Consider the following 25,896-nt stretch of genomic DNA (forward strand, 5'->3'; position numbering starts at 1 on the left):
CCATTAGATATAACCAGGGGGGTGAAGGGGATTTAGAGTCAGTTTACGGTTGGTAGGAAAGGGGGGCAGAGAAGAGAAGAGAGAGTCTCAGGAAACTATTCACCCGTCTCTGGATTATACCACCCCGCCCTGACATAGATATTTTAATAGTTATTAAGGGGCTCTCTGCCAGCTTTGGTAGAGGCCATGGGTTTATTCTTTCAGGTAGACCCAGGTGTTTAACTGGGGCCAGGGTCTTCTGTGCAGGACCCACTGTTGTGCTTCATTGCGCATATGTTGTTATCTCTCCCTCCTGTGTTCACCTGTCTTCCTCTCTCTTACTTATTCTCTCTCTCTCTCTCTCTCTCTCTCCCTCCCCCGCTCTTTCCTTTTCTCCACTCCGCACCCACCTCACTTGTCTCCTGCCCTTTTCCCCATCCCTCTGTGGTCTCCCTAGGGAGGATGATGTGTTGTAACTTATCCCTTGGTTCCTCCCACTCCTTCCTGTTCCCCCCTTACCTCCTTCCCACTTGGTATGGCCCGTGCTGTCACTTGAATATTTGTAAACTTGTATATTTGTAGATATTGTACTCATGAATTCACTGTCGTGACAGTCTTTGGTTTGTCCTTGTGTTTTTGAAATTCTGATAAACTAGATAAAAAGAAAATAAATTTGTTTTGGTACATAAATTCCGCGGTTATGTAGTACATATTGACTGCGTTTCTGTTATTTATGATATGAATTTTTCCTGTCCAGCCACCTTGTTCTGTTTACTCTGTTGTTGAGATCCGGGCTGGGCAGACGTAGGATCCAAAACCTTCACTGCTTCACAGTCACTTGAAGGCAGCAGTAGAATGTTCGCGTGTTATGATCCTGTCAAGCTGGGAGCACCTATGTTAAATAGAACTGAATAAAGGTTCTTGAATCTTACCACGTGTGGACTGTCATTACCACAGTATGCTCTTTAGCATATAAAGATAGAGATACTTATTTTTATCATAACTGGCACTGTGCAAGATGCCATTTTCAATTATTGCACAGTGCAGACAAGTACACAGTGCCATCAGCTATGCACTACGCAACTTTGTGTACTATGCGTATTTCAAAGTATACTACGTGTAGCGCCACTACCCAAGCTATGCCCAGGGTTATTATGCGCCCTGTCAAAGTAAGTGTTACCACTCTAGTTAGGGTGAGTGTAGTACAAACCAAAGGTTGCCGTGTTCATCCTCTGGTAGTTTGGCACAGAGCAGTCAGGCAAAACTAAAGAGGCAATGTGTAAAGTATTTGTGCACACACAGTAGCACAGTGAAAACACCACAACCATATTACACACCAGTTCAGAAACAAAGCCAATATTTATCTGACCAAAATGACAATAATCCAACAAATACAACTCAAGATATGAATTTTGCAAGATTAAATCAAAATGCAGTGCTTAGAAGTCAAAAGCCCCAAGTGGGGCTATCTGCTCACGCCTGATGAGGACGAATATAAAAGTTCAGTGCGACTGCGATGGAACCGGGGCCTGATACAGGAATAACACAGAACCCCTTGCAGTGCCTTGGATGCATCGGAAATCAAAGACGATGCATGGTGCAGAGAAGGTGAGGCATCACAGGTGCAGTTGATGGGTCAGTTCCTGAAGGCAGTGCAAGGTTGTTGAGGCTTTGGGGCTTGGAGATGATGCATTCTGCAGAGAAGGTGATGCATTGGTTGTGGGTGTGAGAGCTTGGTTGCTGGAGGCGAAGCGGCGTCAATGATGCGTCAATGTCAAGGGTGCGATGCATCGATTCAGAGGAATTGAAGTCGAACTGCTGGGCCAAAGGTGATGCATCAGTCAAAAGTATCAGTCAAAAGCCGTGCACAGTCAAGACTGTGTCAGTGTTGGGACCGTACACCACAGACATCAGTGTTGCAGTGTGCGAGACTCACGTAGTGGCCATTCTTCAGAGGTGTTGCAGCAAAGTCAGAGCTGCATTGAATGTTGAGGTCAGTACATCTTGCACTTAATGAGCGGTGACCATGGCTTTGGTGCAGGCAGCAGTGAAGAAGCCATTTCTAAGGGATGCGCCAGTTCCAAACTGATACTTTGGGTTGATGCTTCAGTTTCTTGTTGCAGCACATAAACTCACTTCCAACAGCCCAGGGCTGAATTTGGCAACACTTAGCAGAGCAGGACTCACAGGAGAGGAGCCCAGATGCTGGTAGCACGGTGCAAGTGAAGTCTTTGCTGTCCCTGAGACTTAAGCAACAAGATCAGTCAACCCCTTGGAGAAACTTTAGATGCAGGATGTAGAGAGTAAAGTCCAGTCCTCTCACTCCCAGGTAAGACTCAGCAGGCAGCAGGCCAAAACAACAAAGCAAGCAGCAAAGAAGCCATCCCTCTTGGCAGCACAACAGCTCTTCTCCCTTTTGATAATGTCCTGAGTTCAGAAGTGTTCTGAGTATAAGGTGTCAGAGGTCCAGTACTTATACCCATTTTAGCCTTTGACGTAGGGAGACTTCAAAGAAAGGTCTTTGTAGTGCACAAGACACTACCCTTCCTGACTAATGCTCGAAACACACTACATGGGGGTATGCAGCTCTTTGTGTGGGGACAGGCACAACCCTATTCAGGTGTAAGTGTCAATTTCTCCCCCCACTCTAGCTCAAGAAGGCTCATCAGCCTTGTGATGGGCCATCGGGATATTCAGGCCACACCTCAGCTCCCTTTGTGCTCTTCATCCACGCACACTAAGCTCTCCACAACACCGTCCCAGCATACCTCAACAGACAACTCAGCTTCTACACCTCCACCCACCAGCTCCGCTCCGCCGGCCTCGCCCTCGCCACAGTCCCCCACTCCCGAAGAACAACCGCCGGCTGCAGATCTTTCTTCTACCTCGTTGCCAAGACCTGGAACACCCTCCCCACCAACATACGGCAGACCCAAGACCTGCTGGCCTTCCGAAGACTCCTCAAGACCTGGCTCTATAATCAGTAGCAGCACCCGCCCCCAACGCCTTGAGACCCTCATGGGTATGTAGTGCGCTTTACAAGTGTCCTGATTGATTGATTGACTGTCTAGAGTGGATTCACAAAGCCCAGTTGTCACCCTGACCCAGACATGTATTCTAGTGACAGGTCAGGGCAGAGACTGGATAAAGTAAGAAAACTCCAACGTTCTAAAAAAGAGTCTTTTTGAAACCTGCAATTTAAAAACCAGCTTCACCAGAAGACGTGTTTTTAAATTGTGAGTCCAGAGGCACCACACTCCATTTTTCTGTCTGATCCCAATTGGACGATATACCTGAAAAGTGTTTAAAGGCAGCTGCAGTGGCAGGCCTGAGATATGTCTGAAGGGCTACTTTTGTGAGTGACACAATCAGTGCTGCAGGCCCACTAGTAGCATTTTATTTACAGGCAGTGGGGGTATGTAGTGCGCTGTACTAGAGACTTACAAGTAAATCAAATATGCCAAATCATGTACAAAACCAAATGCCATTACATTGTATACACAGAGAACATGCACATTAGCACTGATTAGCAGCTGTAAAGTGCCCAGTGTACTAATACTAAAAGTGCTCAACGTACTAAAACCAGCAAAAATGAACTTCAGCACACAGTCACAAACAGGAGGTCAGAAGCAAAAAGACCGTGGAAACCACTGCAAAAGATGCCAGGTCTAACACTCAAATAATACGTTTACACAATGTAATGAGCTAAAAGGATCTCTCCACATTTCACTTGGGTCAATCACCTCTTGTAACCTTGCAGATGGCTGCATGTGCAGAATAGTCCTATTTCTAAGAATCTGTACTCAAAAGCTGCTGTCATATACAAATTGCAGTGACCATTCAATATGGACAGACCAAAGTTTCCTAACAATGCTTTATGGGAATTGAAGTTGCATTGTACTTGGCTGGTTTCCACCTGGGATAAAATGTGGGCCAAAGTGCATTCTACAGATCGCTTCACTATTTTAACTCAAACTTTGTTTTTTTTTCAATAATCTATTATTTTACACTCCAGTTTTCTTTTTAAAACTAAACTCATTTAACAAGATACTTGTTGGCTTTGTGATGCACATGCTAGTTCATACTTGCATATGATTTTTCTCTTCCCCATTCATTCTGAAATTTGGACTTGTTGGACAAAAGGTGGAATTTATTACCAATGTTTCCTCATCTTTATCATTATATAACCGTTTTTTCGAAGGTGTACACTCTGGTGTCATAGCATATTGCTAGGAGAACTTGTGGACCTCTTAATAGCAACTGCTTGACAGGTACTTATTCTTAACTGGAAATCCAAAGAAAATATTTCTATTAGTTGTTGGTGGAATTTAGTATATCCCAACCCCAGATTGGACAGATTTAATCTCAACTCCCTACAGTTAGCATTTAAATATGACAAACTGTGGTTACTAATTACCAATTATTTATCTCATAGTGCTATTGTTAATACTACTATGTCTTCACAAGACTAACCAACATATTTTGATGAATTTCATCTATGTTATGAGTTATTAATAAAATAGAATTGTAATAGGATATTTTTTATCATCTCTTACTATATTATAATTGTATCTCAATATATACTTTATATCCTTCTTACTTTCCTCTTTCCACTCTCTTCTTTTCCCTTCCCCTTTTTTTTCTCTTTCTAGCTTTCTTTCTTCTTTTCTATTATAATATCATTCAGTGTGTTGCCTTTTGGCGACTCATTCATTTTGACCTTTTTATTTCGCTTTATTTTGATAAACTGTTCACATTTACTAAGTAGCTGACTAAATGACGTACTGATTTATATTCTGATTTATTGTTTTGATTCTTCAATAAAAAACATAAACTAAAAAAAGAAGTGAAGTACTGTGAAATCCAGATTAAAGGCACAATTACTTGCTTTTAATGATGCTCATTTTGCAACCAGCTACGTCATTATAGATAGTGGAAGCACAGATCAAAATGAAGGACTTCACTTGAAAATGCCCTCATGAGAAGGAAGGTCTGCGGAGCCACTTTATTACAATTAAAATATCTCGGGTCAAGTTGACGTTGTCCATCAGTACCACACTCTAGAACGCCCGGTTCAAATTGGAGTTATAAGCTCCCCAAGTAGTTATATTGAGATACTAATTAAATTGACTTTATTATGGTGAATGTTAGTATCAGTGGTAGCAGCTATAGTAGTAGAAGTAGCCACAGTTGTATACGTATCATTGTTATCACTATCAGCAATGTAATTTTACTATGACTCTTTGTATTATGATGATGATGAGGATTATTATTATTTCAACAACAAACAACATTTATAATAATGATTATATTATTATTAATATTATTTTATTTTAGTTGTTGTTTGTGTGTTTCTAACAAGCTACCTTGAGCAGCTTCAGAGCTTATGGGCCAGATGTAGGTAGCCCAATACCGGTCGGAAACGGCCGAAAATACCGATTTTCGGCCGTTTCCGACTGGCATTGGGCTTTGGAGATGTAGGACCCTTGAAAACATACAGGATCAGTAATTTTACCGATTCGGTAAATATACCGATCAGTAAAATTACCGATTCTGTATGTTTCCAATGTAGGTAGCACTTTTAACACTGCTACAGGGCTTTCAGGATTCGGTATTTACCATGTAATACAATTGCATGGTAAATAACTAATTCTTGTGTACATGCACATCTGTGCATGTACACCTGTGCCATGTGGCACACAGACATGCCCTTAGGGCAGCGGTCTTCAATCTGTGGGGCGCGACCCCCAGGGGGGTCGAGGAGTCCTGGGAAGGGGGTCGCAGATTGTCAGTTTGCCTTAGTGGCGTCGGGCTGATTGAAGGTGCTCAGGGCAGAGGCCTAATTCACACCGAGGGGTGAAACAACAACAACGCCTCATTAACAAGTAAAAGGTCTTTTAAAGACCTTTGAAGTACTGCGGCTTTGTGTGTGTCCCTGAAGGTGTTTAAGCCCCGCTCACATACACGAGGAGGGGAGGGGAAGGGATGGGGGGCAGGGGAGGGTGGCTGGGGGAGGAGGCTGTAAAGCACCACAAACCCTCATACTTGGCGCCTGTGAGGGAGAAATGTGCCTGAGAGTCTGTTCTTCAGGTGAAATGTTGTTACAGCCTGTACGCCCCCCCCCCCGCCACCAGCAAGGAGGCACAGAGATGCCCTCCCATGAGAGAGGAAGAAGGAAGAAGACGCAGAGAGAAGAGCTACTGACCCCCCCCCCCCACTCCCTTCCCCCATGAGAGAGGCACAGAAAAGGTAGGTGGATGAATGGATGAAAGGGTGGATGGATAAAGGATGGATGTATGAATGGATAAAAGGTTGCATGGATCATGATGGATAGATGGATCGATGTGTGAAAAGGTGGGTGGATGAATGAAGGGTGAATGGATGGATGGATGGATGAAAGGGTGGATGGATGAAGGATGAATGGATGAAAAGGTGGATGGATGAAGGATGGATGGATGGAAGGAAGGAAGGATGAAACGATAGATGGATGAAGGATGGATGTATGGATGGATAAAAAGTTGCATGGATGAATGATGGATGGATGGATGTGTGGAAAAAATGGGTGGATGAATGATGGGTGAATGGATGGATTAAAGGGTGGCTAGATGAAGGATGTATGTATGGATGGAAGGAAGGATGAAACGGTAGATGGATGAATGATGGATGTATGGATGGATAAAAGGTTGCATGGATGAATGATGGATGGATGGATGTGTTGAAAAAGTGGGTGGATGAATGATGGGTGAATGGATGGATGAAAGGGTGGCTAGATGAAGGATGTATGTATGGATGGAAGGCTGAAACGGTAGATGGATGAAGGATGGATGTATGGATGGGTGGATAAAAGGTTGCATGAATGAATGATGGATGGATGTGTGAAAAGGTGGGTGGATGAATGATGGATGGATGGATGTAAGGAAGGGTGGATGGGTAAAGGATGGATGTAAGGATGAAAGGGTGGATGGATGAAAGGGTGGATGTATGGTTGGAAGGATGAAAGGGTGGATGGAGGGATGTGTGAAAGTGTGGGTGGATGAATGATGGGTGGATGGATGGATGAAACGGTGGGTGAATGAGGGATGGATGTATGGATGAAAGGGTGGATGGATGAAGGGTGGATGTATGGATGGAAGGATGAAAGGGTGGATGGATGTATGGATGAAAGGATGAAGGTTGGATGTATGGATGGAAGGATGAAAGGGTGGGTGGATGAAGGATGTATGTATGGATGGATGGATAAAAGGTTGCATGGATGAATGATGGATGGATGTGTGAAAAGGTGGGTGGATGAATGATGGATGGATGGATGGAAGGAAGGGTGGATGGGTAAAGGGTGGATGTAAGGATGAAAGGGTGGATGGATGAAGGATGGATGTATGGTTGGAAGGATGAAAGGGTGGATGAATGGATGAAGGATGGATGGATGGATGTGTGAAAGTGTGGGTGGATGAATGATGGATGGATGGATGTGATGAGGTCTAACAGGCGCATTTATGGTTGTCGATAGTTGTTGATGTTGAGGAGTACCAGTTTCTAGAAACTTTTGTTGGGAGAGGGTCCTTAAGATTAAAAAGGTTTTACAAGGGGGTCTCGGCATCAAATAGTTTGAAGACCTCTGCCTTAGGGCATGTATGTGTGCCACATGGCACACAAGCCAGAAACAGGGGTGCAACAGGGTGTGAAAGTGACACCCTGTCCCCCTTGGCAATTCGGTATTTTTACTGATTCGGTAAATACCGAATCGGTATTTGCTATTGAATCCTATGGGCTTCAAGGCCCATAGGATTCAATAGCAAATACATACAGTATATTTTTTACCGATTTTTTACCTATATAGGTTTTACCTATTCTTAAATACCGAATCGGTAAAATTCGGTATTTAAGAATCGGTAAAACCTATTTACCTACATCTAGCCCTAAGTGCCTTTAAAGCAAAAGTAACATGACCCAACATTTAGATACTAAAATATACATACCTTCCATGAGTTCTGATTCAGTATACAGAATATCTTCTTTTGTCTCCTAAAGAAAAAGAAAACAATCTCCATTTAAAAAACGAATTTTCAAATCGAATGCAACATTCACAATACAAATTTACTTGAAGGAGTACTCCGCCCTGATAACGTTAAAATATTCAAATTTCTGCACTCAAAATTCTCGCTCTAACAGTTTTGGTCATTAGTCAAGGCTCCCAGTTTAAATCTGGACTCATAGGAAGCATAATCGCACCCTTTTTTGGAGCCCATGGGCCAGATCACATAAAGTGAGTACTACTACTGGAAGTGCAATGTTAAGCCATGATCTCTGCCACAATTATGGACCAACAGGTGCTTTAAATTGGTGAGCAACGCTTTAAAGTGTGGTCAATTGTTGTTTGGCACTGGAACATTCTGTTCTGTTTCTGGCTGAAAAGTAACAGCATTTTTGGTGGCTGAAAAGTAACAGCATTGTTGGTATCTTTAATGGAAAATGTCAACATGATAACTCACCACAAAATAAAACAGCAGCACAGCAGAAACATAGCAAGGACAACACACCAAAGCAGTCAAAACAGAACAAATATCAACAAGCTCAGAACAACACAATTCAGCCTCAATATTAAATATTATAGTTAAAAAAACACAGTATATCATCACCAAAACAAAATGCCTCACAACAAATGTACACAAATATTATTATCTCATATTACTAGGGTCACTGGAATTATGTGATCTTGCACCCTGGAGTTTGTCATCCTGCATTGTACAGTTTCCCAGAGTATTCTACTTTTAATCATGCAATGGGGATGGAGAAATAAAGAGCTTTCAACCTCCTTCCTGTACAATTATTTCTTTGTAGGTTCCCTGTGACTTTACCTCTAGGGAGTTACATTTTTCAACTCCTCAGTGAGTAGTGGCCGATGATGAAGCATGTTGCCTCAATGAGTGAGGGCATTCACCCTTTTTAGGGAAGACCCTTAGATTGGGCTTCTTCCATCTAGGTATCAAATTCTCATAAACAGGATCCCAGAATCCCTTTTAAACCCTTTTTCCAAGTGCTTTTGTTTGTGTTATTCTTATGTTTTATTAAGGATGTGCAGGAATATTTACATTACATCACAACATTTCTTTAAAAAACAAGGAAATAATAGCGACATAATTGATCAAAATTCAATGTTTTACAATTTCGATACCTACTAACGTTGAGGCTTTAGGCTACTTCACTAAATAATTTTCTCCAGATTTAAAAAAAGTATTTCTTTATGTTGATGCTGAAATTAAGGGTGTTTTGAGATGGCTGATCTCGATCATTTTCTCCTATCATTGAAGAAGTGTAGGTGGGGTAAGTAGATTTCCATAACAACAATATAATAGATTGGGCAAGAGTAATAGCTGTAAAGAACATGAGGGCACATGGTCAACGGTAAGTGTTTACGATTACTTAATAGAGACTTTTTGCAATTCGCTATTTGGTCATCGCAAAGACCCATGTGCAAATGTGTGGTTTACACATTTTGTGATGGGACGCAAATAGATCTACCACATGAGTATTAATGAGCTGGGTCTTGGTTTGCAACCCACTTTTAATTTCAAAAATAACAGGGATGGTGGCCAGCTGGGGTCAGCAGACCACCATGTCTGTGATTGATTTTACATAAAGCACTTTTTTTTAAATGCATCCTGTTTTCATAGAAGGAAAAAAGGATGCATTTAAAAAGAAAATGAAAAGTTGTTCTTTCATTTTTTAAGAGGCTGAAGAAGTCCATGGGACCACTGCAGACTCTTAAAACATCGTTTTGCAACCATTCACAAAGGAGAAGGATTTTCCTTAGGGACCTCTTCCCATTTCCGAATGGGTTACCACCTACTTATACTAGGCAGTAAAATGCTAATGTTTTGTGACTGTATTTCGGTCACAAAACATTCACGCATACCACTGCGGTTCGGTATGAGGAACGGGTGCCCTAAACAGGCCCCTTCCGAATTCCAATATGCATACACCATTTGCGATTTAGTAATCGGTTACCAAATTGCAAATAGAGATTTGTACATTTCAAAACATTTTGTGTTTGCAAATGGAACGATTCTGTGATTCAACCCGTTTGCGAACACAAAAATGCTTTGTACATGTGATCTATGGTCTGCTTATGAATATTCATCAAAATATCATGCTCTGATAAACCAAAGCAGACAGATCCAGGAGAGTGGCATAATTAAACCCCAGATTTGGAACCCAATTGTCTAAAAATATTTTGCCAAAAATTCTGCATTTGGGGACATATCAGGAACATATTCCACCAGTCTTCAATTAAATTATTAGTGTATCAAGGACATGCAGATGGAATAGTGGTGCAAAGAGTATGTATTTGTTCAGAGTGTACTCTAACATCCATTTTGTCATAAATAATAAATATTGAAAGCTGGAACTATGTAAAGCTGTATATGATATTCTATTCAATCTGCCTCATCAAAAATTGGCCATGGACGTCCCTCATTCCTATGTTATTTTCAATACCATTCACAAATTTTTGGATTTGTCTGTTGTGATGTGTAATCTGGTTTGCAATCTCATAGGATTGTGCCACCAAATTACTTTGCAATTGTTATCTGTTTTAAGTGATTATATAACAAAATAAAACCAGCTTGCATCTTCCATGGTCTGTATCTGATAAGCATATGGTTTCTTCACCCAACCACCTATTTAAATATTGGCCATCTTCACCCCCCCTCTTGACTACAGTGTGCTAGGCAAGTGAAGGTTAGAACTGTTAATAATTATTGTAGTTCAATCAGGGGAGTCTCAGGATGTAATTCTGAGTTTACCATCTCTAGAATAGCCTAATGTTTTTTTTAATGAAAATTAACCAAACTCTTATACCTCACGTTCTTTTGAAGTTTCACTAATTTAATAAAACACTGTGAGCATGCTATTTCCTTGTCCCTAATCATTCTCAGTATAACTGAATTACCAGAAGCTATCACAATTGTAGCAAGGGACTTTAGGGGCCCGTAGTGGGCCCTCCTTCCCCCCAGCCCTCAGCTGTTGGTTTTTGGAGGCACCTATGGTGCCACCTACATATGCAAAAACAACAATTGATGGACAGAATGCAGAACAATGTAATACATTCACCCTAGTACAGAGATCTGGGCCTAAATACATCGTTTTTTTGCTCACCATGCCATTCAAGTTTGAACCCAGCCATATGCAAATCACTCTTGACCCTGTGCCCAACGGGAACAGTCTAGCCTGAACTGCCAGGCCAGGTCCTCCCTGAACTGGAAACAAGCATCCTAGGACCGGTTTTGGGGTTTCACCCCTCTTCAGCCAGAATATCATGACTCCAGTGGCATGGAGAGCACGAGACCCACATCAGGGCATACCTGCCCCACTCGGGGTGACTAATGCAAAAACAACAATTGATTGATAGAATGTAGAACAATATCATGCATTCACTGAGATCTGGGCATGCCAGACGTGGGTCCCATGCTCACTTTGCCAGTGGATTCAAGCTAGCCTGGCTGATGAAGGGTGTTACCCATAAACCGGTCCCAGGATGTTTGTTTCCGGTTCAGGGAAGACCTGGCTTAGCAGTTCGGTCTGGACTGTTTCCATGAGACACAGGGTCAAGACTGTTTTGCATATAGCTGGGTCTGAACTGAGGTGGTGAAGTGAGCTAAAGGATGATGTTGGACTCAACCCAGATCTGTGACTGGGGGTGAGTGTCTGAAATATTTCAGTGCTCCATCCATCATCTCCTTGTGTTTGCTTTGTTCGCCCTAAGTTGGCAGGGTATGCCCAGACGTGGGTCCCTTGCTCACTTTGCCACTGGAGTCAAGCTAGCCTGGCTGATGAAGGGTGTTACCCAGAAACCGGTCCCAGGATGCTTGCTTCCGGTCCAGGCAAGACCTGGCTTGGCAGTTCAGCCTGGACTGTTCCCATGAGGCACAGGGTCAAGACTGATTTGCATATAGCTGGGTCTGAACTGAGGAGGCGAAGTGAGCTAAGGAATGATGATGGATTCAACCCAGATCTGTGACTGGAGTTGACTGTCTGAAAAGTTTCAGGGCTCTGTCCATCTTCTCTTTGTGTTTGCTGTGTTCGCCCTAAAATGTCAGGGTATGCACAGCCGTGGGTCCCTTGCTCACTTTGCCACTGGATTCAAGCTAGCCTGGCTGATAAAGGGTGTTACTGGTCCCAGAATGCTTGTTTCCGGTTCAGGGAAGACCTGGCTTGGCAGTTCAGTCTGGACTGTTCCCATGATGCACAGGGTCAAGACTGATTTGCATATAGCTGGGTCTGAGCTGGGGTGGCGAAGTGAGCTAAAGAATGATGATGGATTTAATCCTGATCTGTGACTTTGTGAGTGTCTGAAACATTTCAGCGCTCCGTCCATCATCTCCTTGTGTTTGCTTTGTTCACATTTCTAAAGACGAAAAACACGTCTTTAGAAATGCATTTGGAAGGGCAGCAGCTTCACAATGAGCCACACTTCAAAGGCTCCACTGAAGTATTTACTGAATGTATGAAATCCTTTGAAGTGCTCGCTGATTGTAGTGTCTGCGCGGAGGGAAACCTAGGTGTGCGCGCCCGAGGGCCGAGAGTGGTCTTCTTGGCGGACATCAAAAATGTTTTTGAGTAAATGGGATGGGACTATCTGTTCGCTTTTCCCCACCACATACATTTTTGGCAGTAATTCATTACATACATTAAATTACAGTATACAAATCTCACTGCCTGTGTCTGAATAGGTAGTGCAACATCAGAGTCTTTCTGGATTCACAGGTGGACAGACAGGGTTGCCCACTCTCACCACTTCTCTTCTCCATTGCCATATAACTCCTGGCAGGGTGGCTTTGTATCGATGCCCAGGTGTGAGGATTCAAGTGGGATGCCTGGATTGCAGATAGAGTAGCCATATATGCCGATGATTCGTTGACCTTCCTGATGGATCCTGACTTATTGGGTCCACAGATGATCCAGAGAATGAAGATTTGTGGGGAAACATCAGCCTTTATGTCAATAAAGGCTGATGTTTCCTCACAAGGTCACTGGTCTTTCTGGACAATTCCTACCACCAGGACCTCGACTTGGTGACAGAATTGCAAACTATCATGAGCAGGTTTTGATACTTGCGAGTGTATGTCACTCCAAACGCCACAACAGTGAGGAAAATTAACCTTCAACTGTTGCTGGACAGATTGGCTACAGATTGGCTACAGATGAAATTGTGGCCAGAGCTCTGCTTGTCGCTCCTGGGTAGATCGGGCATTTTTAAAATTGTGTTGCTCCCCGGTTCCTATAGGAACTATAGAAACTACATAACAACCCATATGCAGTTCCTATAGAAACTATAGAAACTACATAACAACCCATATGCACTTTGACACTCCATCTTTTATAAACTAAGCTCCATGCTGTGGAGCTTATTGTGGAATCTAAAGAAATGCTTCGAGTCCACCTTTGAGGGTGGAATTGTAACACCTGACTTAGAATCATACTATAGGGTAATCTAGTTGATGATCATCAATTAATGGTGATATGACAACCAAGACAGTTCCACTTAAGCCACTGAAAGATGGGCGCTACAATTCAACACTTACTATACGGAGGCAGGATGCAACAAAGTGTTGCCTCAGAAACCATAGATTCAGTTTTACTTTGTACCGCAGAAGTTTTATTAATTAACTCTGGGTTACCTTATTTTTCATCTTTTTTCTATACTTTTTTTACATTCAAGGTTCCTATTATCGACTATCTTTTGAGTAAACCCTAGTTGTTTTTTTGTAGCAAAGCAACAGCATATGCAATATTTATAATACTTACATATATAAAGACATAGACATCCCAATAAACATTTGTTTTTCACATAAATACACATATGTCTTGCGATCAAAATACATTACAAACCCTATCACTTTACAGAAGAATAGTGGGGCATATTACCAAGCAATAGCGATAATTATCGCTATTGCTTGGTTAGAGACAAAAATTTACCGCTGAACTGCGGCGATATTTAACGCAAATAAACCTTGGTATTACCAAGGTTTAACGCAAATGCGATAAAAATCGCCGCAATGCAGGAATATCGCTGAAAAGTCAGCGATATTCATGCATTACCGAGCTAATGCTCTTAGCCATGTTATCCACCTCCCATTGGATAACATGGCTAAGAACTGCTCAGGGCAGGTGTTAGCTTTTGGAGATATTCGCGCTTAGCGCGAATATCTCCAAAAGTTGGTAATAGGAGATAGCGATGTTAGCGACTGTTTTCAGTCACTAACATCTTGGCACGCCCACTTTGCATGTCATTAGTGATAAATATCACTGAAATGCAAAGTGGGGCCCAAGATGGTCGCTATCTCCTTCTAGCTGTCGCTAACTGGTGTTAGCGACAGCTAGGTAATAGGGAGATAATTTTATCTCCGCTTTCTTGGCTTTTAAAGCCAAAGAAGCGGAGATAAACCCCCTTGATAATATGCCCCCTTGTTCTTTTAAGAACTCTTGTAGTCCTACTTATTTTTATCTAATATATGGACATTTATTTTTTCGTCCTCAATAACCGCTTTTCCATTGGTCCTGTAGGGGTCAGAGACTATTTACACACTTCTAATTTGAGCTTATTCTTTCAGCTCAAAAATGCCGTAGTTATTTGGCAAGAATTCTAGTCCTTGTTTACTCTTAACCTCATTTATTTTATACAATTTATTAAGCGTGCGAATACCCAAGGGTGTCTTGGCGCTAGAACAGAAAATCGAGTAAGGCTAGGGTTGTATGTGATTAGCAGGGTCTATTGGTTGAATAACCAAGTTTTTAATTGTTTCCTGAACAGAATGAGTGTGGGAATGCTCTTGAGTTGAATGGGGAGGGTGTTCCATAGTTTAGCCGTGGCTATTACAAAGGATCTGTCTCCCCATGTCGCTTTTCTTGTTTTGGCTATCTCAAGAAGGTTTGCTTTGGCAGATCTAAGAGTGTGAAGTGGTCTGTAAGGACAAAGGGAGTGTTTTAGGAAGAATGGGTCTTTTTCATGGATGGTTTTAAAGGCTATGCAAAGAGCCTTGAATTTGATTCTTTGCCTCACAGGTAGCCAGTGAAGTTTACGAATAATGTTTAAAATAGGTTTAAACTTAGGTGTTCCAGTGACAAGTCTGGCGGCTGCATTCTGAACCAGCTGGAGTTTGTTTAACACCTGTTCTTGAGCATTAAGCAGGAGAGCATTGCAATAATCAATTCTGGACATTAGAAGAGTGGAAATCAAAGTGTTAATGGTGTTGGCAGGGAGATAAGGTTGCAGTTTTTTGATCATTTTTAACGTGAAGAAAGAAGCAGAGACTATAGAGTTGGCTTGATGTATGTAGGAGAGTTTGTTGTCGAAAATCACTCCCAGATTCCTGACCTTGGTGACAGGGATAGGTGGAGGTCCTAGATCTTGGGGCCACCAGGTAGGGGACCAACTAGGAGTGAGCTTACCGAAGACCATAACTTCAGTTTTGTCCGAATTAAGCTCTAAACTGTTTTTGCTCATCGAGTTGCAGATGGCGTGCATTCCCCGTTGGAAGTTAGTGGCTACTTCCAGTCTGTTGTTATTGATCGCCAGGACAAGCTGCGTATCGTCCGCATAAGAAGTAACTGCTAGGCGATGAGCTTTGATGATCCTCGCTAAGTCCGCTACATAGATGTTAAAAAGTGTTGGACTCAGCGAGGATCCCCGGGGAGACCACAAGGCAGGGCGAAGGAGCAGGAGGAAAAACCGCCCATAGAGACCGATTGTTCCCGGTCAGCTAGAAAGGAAGAGAGAAGGGAAATGGCATTCGTGGAGATTCCGGGTTTTTTGACACGGTCGATCAGGATGGAATGATCGACCGTGTCAAATGCAGCGGAAAGGTCGAGCATTATAAGCACTGCTGCACCTCCTCTGTCCAGGATCATTCTGATCTCATCAGAAGCTTTTATTAGTGCAGTGTCCGTGCCATGACCTTTTCTGAATCCGAACTGCGAGTCATCAAGACAGTTGTTAATGTCTTTGGATTCGGAGATCTGGTTATTCATGATTTTTTCTATAATCTTAGATGCAAAAGGGAGACATGCTATTGGTCTATAGCTCGTGACCTTGGATGGATCTAGGGTGGTTTTCTTAAGAAGAGGTTTGATTACTGTTCTTTTCCATATTGAGGGGTAATTGCCTGAAATAAGCATGGCGTTGAAGATGTCAGCAAGAGTTTGAGAGATTATAGCGGGAGCCAATTTAAGTATTGAAGGGGGACAAGGATCATTGGGGTAGCTAACGCGTTTCGACCTTCGTAATAGATGGACCAAGGAGTTTTTTTATAAGAAGGTCTTCATAAGGAGGGACTATTTTTCATGTAGGACATCTAATACGTACTTAGTATTCCATTCTCACTTGGGTGAGGTTATTCACAACCGGCTCTTGCTGCAATGGGTACTTTTCATGATCGTGGACACCTTATCTCTTTTTTATATTTGCCTCCAATATCTCAGCAATCTTGCTCGTAGATTCTTTTACAGTCTTATGTTCTATATAATTCCCGAGATGGCCTCTCCTTCACTTCGAAGTTACTCACTTCAATGTAAAAAAGTATAGAAAAAATATTAAAAATAAGGTAACCCAGAGTTAATTAATAAAACTTCTGTGGTACAAAGTAAAACTGAATCTGTGGTTTCTGAGGCAACACTTTGTTTAAAACTTTAGATAAATCACCAACGCACACACACTTCCCTTCCAATAACTCACTGACCCAAGAGGGTAGTAACCTAGTAGAGGGTTTCCTCCACGTATGGCAACAAAAGGAACAACACCTGTAGTAGAATTTTTAGTGGTACTGTGAACCCACACTAATTAGTTCAAGGTTTCGTCAACATCCAGGTTATTGGCGAGGGCAAGACCTATTGCACCTTTAATCTTACGGTTGACTCTCTCCACAATACCATTAGATTGGGGATTATAAAGTGCAGTGAGAGAATGTATAATGCCACAATTATGTAAAAATTCACACATTTCACCAGAAGTCAACTCTGTGCCATAGTCTGTTTTAGGAACAGTGTGATAACCTTCTTCTTTAAAAATATTGTGCAACACTTTTATGGTGACTCTAGTAGTAATTTCAGGAATAAAGTACATGATAAACCATCTAGAGCAGCGTTTCGCAAACTGTGGTCCGTGGACCCCCAGGGGTCCGTGACACATTCCCAGGGGGTCCGCAGGACTTGATTGCCTACTGTCCTTGTAAAAAACGAAACACCCATGCGCCCTCATAGCACTTAAGAGGTGTGAATGTTGCTGGTGCCAGGGCGTTAAGATACAATACAATGCGTGATTGCCCTTATTTTACTGTTCGCTTCTGCCCGTCACCCAAAGCAGAGCATGCGTTTCCTCCTCTGTTTGTGGCCAGGCCTAGGGCATTTTGCATATGTCCCCATTTGCGCTGAAAGTGAGGCACAGCTGTGCCTCGTCTGCCGAGACTGAAGAGCATTAGAGGCTGGAGCACCTCGAACGGGCAGGAGGACGTTTCTCCGTTTGGAACTTCATGTAAGGGTTTCACTTGTATGTACGTATTTACAGTAAAAGCGCACGCTCGCCTTTGGGACGTTATAAGGCAGGGTTAGTCCTGCAGCACATTATCAAGTTACGCTACGTTAGACGAGATTAAAGCACCTTTGATAACGTACTGATGTCTTCAGGTTTAGTAACGGTAGCTGTAGAGTGGCCTAGCAGGTCACGTTATCATTCAATCACCCAGCTCTCAATACCGAGGTATTCCAGCCTCCTAATCGGCCTGATGGGAATCTTTTTATTTTAAATACCAGCGCCAGAATGAAGATGAGCAGAGCTGTAGTCACTACAAATAGCATCATCGGACGGCATGTTTTTATATTTATGCCAGGGAGTTAGGCTAAGTGACTGTAATAACTAAAGGGAATAATAGCTGTTTAAGTCTAAGAGGAGCACTTGCAAAAGGCAGCAAGATTTTTTATGCTTCAACTGTATGAAGGTTTACTGGTTGAACCTGGAGGAACCAGTCGCTAGGGTCTTCAGGGAACTACGAGCTGCCCCTGTGTAAAACACCTATTTGTGTATGCCTGAATGGTTGTGGTATATGCTCCCTTATAATGACTACTTAATAGACACTGACTTCGAAGAAAAGGCACCGTAAAACATTTAAAGTGGGCCCCCAGCCTTCATCAAGAGGAAGCTAGAAGAACCAAGCATTGTCATAGTCGGTAGGCCTGGCACTGTCTGCGAGTCTTGTTTGTCATTGCTTATTTTGTTCTCTGCAAAACTTTGTTAGGGGGCTACCGGGGGACAAGTCAAAATTAAAAAATCTTTGGTTGGAGGCTTTTGTGTAAAGAAATACACATGTATTAGAGTCCCTGGAAATAAGTACTATGTGCAAATTACAGCGTGAGATTAGCTAAAGTGGGCTGGCACACTGACTTGTGAATGGCGCAACTGTCCAAAAAAGTATTACTACAACTAAAATCTTTACAAACGCGAGACCTAGAAGGCATTAAAGACTGCAAGAAAGATGGGGGAGAAAAGTGAGAGGTAAGTAAGTATTATGAAAGAAGGTCGACTTTGTCAATAGACGGAAAGGTGGGCGCGTAGTGTCTGGGGAGAAGGGAAACGAGGGCATAAAGGGACAAAGGGTGAACAGAAGAAGATAATGACGCACAATTACGGCCGAATTTCAGTGTCATTTTGAGTGACATTCAAATACTATGAGTGACACTTCAAGCATGCATAGGTTATCACAAGCACTTACCTACTTTAAACTGCATCAGTGTGAGTTCCTGGCGCTGGGCTCCAGCCTCAGGCCATTCCTTCTGCAGTGCACACCAGGCGCGCAACGCCCATTGAGCTCAAAGCGCTTCAGTCCCGCCCCCTCCCCTGTTGTGTGTGGCAGCCCGGGCAGAGACAGCTTCCCGGGCTTACACACAGCCGCACCCAAGTACTTCACAGGTCTTTAAAAGACAATTTGCTTGTTAATGAGGCCGAGATGCAGCACCATGCTTCCCATTAAAAAGTTTTGATTTTTGCATATTTTTCAATATATAATAATAAAAGCTTTAGTAATGGAAACATTTATTTGGTGTGTACTTGTTTGTGTATTTTTTTGCGAATTACTGTATTAATTTTTTTTAATTTAAATTGTACAAATTGCTTGGGGGTCCCCGGCTTTCAGTAGTGACTCAGTGGGGGTCCTCAGGAGTCAAAAGTTTGGGAACCACTGATCTAGAGTGAACATTCATGACAACCATTCCAAATCTCTTGTTGGGACTTCGGACTTAGACAGCTCATAACAACACCAACCCACACCGCCGGCCACACCCTCGACCCCATCTTTAGCGCAAGCCCCCACATCTCCTTGGACCAAACCACCACTGCATCCACTTCACCTTCAGGAAGCCCACCATGCACCACAGCACCCAACAGATGCCTCAACGCTGCTGGAGCAAGGTAACAGAAGACCAGCTAACCAACACCCTCGCCCAGAGCCCACCTGCCTACACCGCCGACCCCAACACGGCCACCCGCAACCTTAGACAGTGGATCGACAACTGCACCAACACCCTCGTCCCACTCAAGACACCCTCCAACAAACACACCAGCAAGAAAGCCACCTGGTTCACCGAAGACCTCCAGGCCTCCAAAGGAACTTGCCGAAAACTGGGGAAGAACTGGCTCCGCGAACGAACACCGGACAGCTACGCAGCCTACAAGAATGCCACCCGCAGACACCATCAACTCATTAGAGATGCCAAGAGGGCCTCCTTCAAAAACTGCCTGGATAACAACGCACTCAACAGCAAAGAGCTCTTTAACATTGTGAAGGAATTCTCCAACCCCAGCTCCAACACCAACAATATCCCACCTTCGCAAGACCTGTGAGATTCACTGGCCACCTTCTTCGACCGCAAGATCGCCAACATCCATGACAGCTTCAACGACACGATCTCCCCGACAACCACCGCCCCCATGATCACCACCTGCACCAACCGCCTGCTCAACTGGACCAGCGTCAATGACGAGGAAGCCACGAGACCATGAACACCATCTACTCCGGATCACCACTGGACCCATGCCCTCACTACATCTTCAACAAAGCCAGCACAGCCATCGCACCCCATCTCCGGAAAAGTAATCAACACCTCCTTCGAGACAGCTACCTTCCCAGAAAGCTGGAAGCATGCCGAGATCAGCGCCTTACTCAAGAAACCCAAGGTAGACCCCAAGGACCTCAAGAACTTCCGACCCATCTCCCTGCTCCCGTTCCCGGTGAAGGTCACAGAGAAAATCATCAATAAACAACTGACCCGCTTCCTTGAGGAGAACAGCATCCTCGACCCGTTCCAGTCCGGGGTTCGCAGAAAATACAGCACCGAGACCGCCCTCATCGCCCTCACGGATGACATCAGGACCCTGCTTGACAATGGAGAAACAGCAGCCCTCATCCTCCTGGGCCTGTCAGACGCCTTCGACACGGTCTGCCACCACACACTACGTACACACCTACACGACGCCGGGATCCAAGAGAAGGCCCTGGATTGGACCACATCCTTCCTCTCCGGCAGAACTCAGAGCGTCCGCCTCCCCCCTTCCACTCCACAGCCACCGAAATCATCTGCGGCGTACCCCAGGGCTCTTCCCTCAGCCTGACACTGTTCAACATCTACATGACACCCCTCGCCCACGTCGCCTGACAGCACGACCTCAACATCATCTCCTTTGCCGACACCCAGCTAATCATATCCCTCACCAAAGACCCTCACACCGCCAAGACCAACCTCCACGAAGGAATGAAGGCCGTCGCAGAATGGATGAGGAACAGCCGACTGACGCTGAACTGTGACAAGATGGAGGTCCTCATCCTCGGCTCCACCCCCTCAGCCTGGGATGACTCCTGGTGGCCTGCAACCCTAGGAACAGCCCCGACACCCACCGACCACGCACGAAACCTAGGGGTCATCCTCGACTCCACGCTCTCCGGACCCGATTCACAGAACTAACTTAAGACAAAATCCTAAACTTACTACTTTTGGTATTCACAGAAGTTAGGATTTTGTCATAAGTTTGTCTTAAGACAAACTTAAGACAGACTTAAGTTCGGATTTTGTCTTAAGTCTGTCTTAAGACCAACTTAAGACAAAATCTTAACTTCTGTGAACACCAAAAGTAGTAAGTTTAGGATTTTGTCTTAAGTTAGTTCTGTGAATCGGGCCCACTATGACTAAGCAGGTCAATGCCGTATCCTCATCCTGCTTCAACACCCTCCGAATGCTCCGCAGGATCTTCAAGTGTATCCCCACCGAGACAAGAAGAACAGTCACTCAGGCCCTCATCACCTGCAGGCTGGACTACGGAAACGCCATCTATGCGGGAATGTCGGCCAAGCTCCTGAGGCGATTGCAACGCATCCAGAATGCGTCGGCACGTCTGGTCCTCGACATCCCCCGCCGCAGCTACATCACACCCCACCTGAGAGACATGCACTGGCTCCCCGTCAACAAGAGGATAACCTTCAAGCTCCTCATCTACGCACACAAAGCTCTCCACAAGACCGGCCCAGCATACCTCAACACTCAACTCAACTTCTACATCCGCCAGCTCCGCTTCGCCAGCCTCACCCTCGCCACAGTCCCTCGCATCCGAGGAACGACTACCGGTGGCAAATCCTTCTCCCACCTCACCACCAAGACCTGGAACACCCTCCCCACCAACCTACGACAGACCCAGGACCAACTGGCCTTCAGGAGACTCCTCAATACCTGGCTCTTCAATGACTAGCAGCACCCCCCAGTACCTGAGACCCTCATGGATATGTTGTGCACTTTATAAGTGTCATGATTGATTGATTGATTGATTGATTGATTAGGATGAACCCCTGGCATAGGTCCAGTGAAATCAAGGCAAACACTATGCCAAACTACACCAGGATCATGGATGGAACTCGGGACAGACTGTGGCCCAACCTTCAACCTCTTCTCACACTAACTGCATTCACTGCACCTTTCAACCCAATCGAACACCTCACCATCAATTTCCGGCCACCATAATTCACTCCTCAATCTTTTATTTGTAATAATCTGCCCCAGGTGTCCTTTATGGGCTATGTCAAATAACCTTTTTCGAATGCCAAATGAAGGAACAATCTTATAACCCTGCATGAAAATCTGGTCAGCAACAATGGATAATTCATTGATAACGGCATTAAGAGCGGACTTAAGAACCTCATCTTGCAACATAGCATTCCCCCACTCTTCTTTGCTGACCGCACCACAACTCCATTGAACAACATCTTCCACACTGGAAATTGCTCCTTCCCTTGCACTCTTTGTCACAGCAATTTTATGCACTTTCTCCCACTCCAAAGACAAACGCAACAAGCAGTCTGCTTGAACATTATTCCAACCAGAAATACACTCAATCTCGAAGTTGTACTCTTGCAACCTGGAGGCCAGGCGAGCTAGTCTGGCTGACCCTTTCCCTGCCCCACCTGGTGACAAAATTGTAAGCAGGGGCTTGTGATCAGTACAGAGAAGAATCTTTCACCTCCAAACATTTGTTCTGAAATATTCAACACCCCAGGTGGCAGCTAAAGTTTATTTTTCTATTACAGAATATTGACGTTCAATAGTTGGCAAGGTGCGTGAAGCAAACGGCACCGTTTTTTCTGAAGTACCGTCATTCTGAGACAAGACAGCTCCAATACCAGTGTCACTGGCATCAACTGTGACAGTGGTTTTGGTGTTAACATCAAAAGGCACAAGAATCCCTGCATCACAAATGTCAAGCTTGATGTTTTCAAAACAAGGGTGCTGATCTGCTCCCCAAGTAAAGATGGCACCATTCCTCATAAGTACTTTCAAAGGGTCTGTTTTCCTTGCAAAGTTCTTCACAAACTTGGAATATTACTCGATTAACCCAAGGAAGGAACGCAATTGATCCCTGTTAATTGGAATAGGAGCCAACCTTATGGAAGCAAGCAAATCTCTTTTTGGTTGAACACCTTCAGCAGAAAGGGAGTGTGCCAAGTATTCCATCTTCGTGACAAGGAATGCACATTTTTCTGTACACAGCGTTAAACCAGACTTCAAAAGCCTTGTAAGAGCTTCTTTTAACGCCAAGTTGTGACTTCTCTCACTATCACCAAATACTAGGATATCATCCTGGAAGCAGATATTATTTTTCAGACCTTTAAACACTTCTGACACCATCCTCTGAAAAACACTAGCAGCCGAGGACAATCCAAAAGGCATCCTAGTGATTTGAAAGATACCTTCCATGGTAATGAAGGCTGTCAAGTGTTTAGAGGAGTCATGTAACCGTACTTGGTCATAAACGTAATGAAGGTCCAATTTTGAGAAAAATGTAGCACCTTGCAACAATAAGATTAGCTCGTTAATGTTAGGCAGGGGAAAGGTATTGGGAATGATATTTCGATTTAAACTCCTCAAGTCAACAGAGAAACGTAAATTTCCATCCGCCTTCTGTGTGATGACAACAGGAGAAACCCAAGCAGAAATCTCAACAGGTTAAATAACCCCATTGGATAACATTTCATCCAAAATCTTCTTGACTTCACCCCTCACCATAATGGGAACTTTTCTGAGCTTATGCTGTACTGGGATATCTCCAGACTTTAGTTTTATTTGTGAACATAACCTTCTAGGTTTCCAAGTTGATCTCTGAACACTTCCTTACCACCCTCCAAGATGTCCTCAACAGTGGGGTCATCCACCACCATCACCTGTTCATCACCATGGGGGTCAATCTTAATATGCAGGTCATAATGGTGGTACCAACCCAAGATGGGAGACCCCGAGTCAGCCACGTAAACTTTTCCCTAGACAGACCTATTTTTAAAAGAAATGTCCGCCAAAATATAACCCAGTATATCTATCTGCTCTCCTTCATACCCACCGGGATTTATATCTTTGGGCAACAAACTCACATTGGGCCATTCTTGTTGATAAATCCTCTTAGGTACGATGGTGTATAATGACCCTGAATGTACCATGAGGTCAACTTATTTGTTCGCAATGACAAACTCTGCCTTGGGCCTGTGTCTTCTCTTATCATCTAAATGTGAAGAACTAGTAAGAAGGACCTCTTCATTGTCACCTACTTCAATTTGAGATAGTTCAACACAAAGAATTCTGTCAGGCATAGACAAGCACTCACTAAAGTGTGTCTCCTCAGACAACAAGGCCACCTTTCCTTTGTTGACTTCTCTACACATTCTAGTGAAATGACATTTGCGGCCAGACTTCCTGCGCTCTTTGCCAATGGCCCAGCAATTTTTTTAATCTGTTGTGTGATAAGTGCTACCACACATGCCACACATCTTATTACCAAACTTGCTGGGATACAGCCTGCTGCCAGAAGAGCTCTTTCCACCTTTGACAAAAAAATCTGGTGAACGCAGCCACCTCCCCTTCATTTCCCTCCACTACACTATAGATGTTTCCCCTTCACCAGTAATGTCCAATTTCGAATCTCTTCGATCCATCTCTTTAATTCAGGACTCTTCCACTATTTTTGCCATATCAATGACATCCTTTAGAGTAGGGTATTTGGCAGCCCACAACCGTTCTTATGTTTTTCTGCTTCTGCATTGCACGATCAGTTGATCCCGTATAATATCCTCGGCCATGGGACCAATTCTACATTTGAGGGAGAGTTCCCGTAGTCTTGTAACAAAGTCATCAATCGATTCCCCAACCCTCTATAGTTGAGTATAGAATTTGAACCTCCTCATGACAACATTAGTCACCTTCGCATACATCTTCTCCAAACTTTTACGTGCTTCTTGATAGACATCTTCAATGGGTTAACCACGTTCATTAGTGACAACAGGAAGGTACTTGAAAATGTGTTGACCCTCTTTACCCAGACTGGTAGGTAAAATCGCCCTTTTCCTACTGGAGTTAAAATCTTGAGCATCCAACGCTTCCAGGTAGTTATCAAAAATGTCTATCCACTCATCCCATTCTATACTAGGACTACCTGGTTAAGTGAGAAAAGGAGGAGGAGAAGAAACCGCTGTGACATCCAATGCTGTGACATTCATGTTTAAATCTAGAATGTCAACAAAAGGAAAAAGATAAATAAAGGAGTAATGTGTATGCCCTAGCAGACCAAGCTTTGCTGTCTTTGACTTTTGCGGTAAACTAGCAAAGGTGTCAGCACACAAAGATCAACTTCCATTTAGTCACATAAAACAGATTAAATTGCTACATGAGCTAATCTTGACTCAGTTACAAGAAATGTCCACTGGTACTTCCCAAAAGACAGTGAAAGCCTATCTCTTTAAGAAAGGAAAACTCCTCCCCCGTAGGCGTGTCTCATTCAGCTGCCCCACGAGTACACACGCATTTCCCTCAGAACAACCATTTTCCCCACAAGCTGCAAGACGGTCAGTTGGAACTGCAACAGAACGATCGTTGAGGGGACAAAGGGTCCAGACTCACCAGGTATACGCGTTGACACAGCAAAACATCCTCCATCCACCAGCTAAAATTTAAAGTTGTGCTCTGTACCATTCGGCAGACCCATATGCGGCGTGTTGGGGGTCACTTCACACACCTTCATACCCCTCAGCACTTCCACCTTTGTTATGGTGCTACATGCCTCTACTCTGTAAAATGTTGCTCCCCACTATCAGGTAGACACTGATGCAGAGCGTTGGGGGTCCCTTCACACACTTTCTTACCCCTCAGCACTTCTGCCTTTGTCACAGTGCCATAGGCCTCTACTCCATTGAACAGTGCTCTCCACAAACAGGCAAACACTAATGCGGCATGTTGGAGGTCGCTTCACATACTTTCTTACCCCTCAGCATAGACGTCATTATTGCAGTGCGTCACGCCTCTTCAACTCAGCAGTAGAGTAATATGGACACGTCACAAGTAGATTCTACG

At 43.8% G+C, this 25,896-nt stretch overlaps 1 protein-coding gene across 1 annotated transcript in view; it reads right to left on the reverse strand.

The window, feature by feature from the left end:
• The window catches only part of LOC147747830 (tumor necrosis factor ligand superfamily member 4-like), a 137,361-nt gene that overhangs the window by 31,948 nt on the left and 79,517 nt on the right, over positions 1-25,896 (reverse strand). The window contains exon 2 of the mRNA XM_086936368.1: positions 7,956-8,001. Within this exon, the coding sequence (XP_086792494.1) occupies positions 7,956-8,001 (46 nt within the window). The remainder of the gene's footprint in view (positions 1-7,955; positions 8,002-25,896) is intronic.

Source organism: Lissotriton vulgaris, chromosome 1_1, assembly GCF_964263255.1.
Source record: "Lissotriton vulgaris chromosome 1_1, aLisVul1.2, whole genome shotgun sequence".
Classification (NCBI taxonomy): Eukaryota; Metazoa; Chordata; class Amphibia; order Caudata; family Salamandridae; genus Lissotriton; species Lissotriton vulgaris.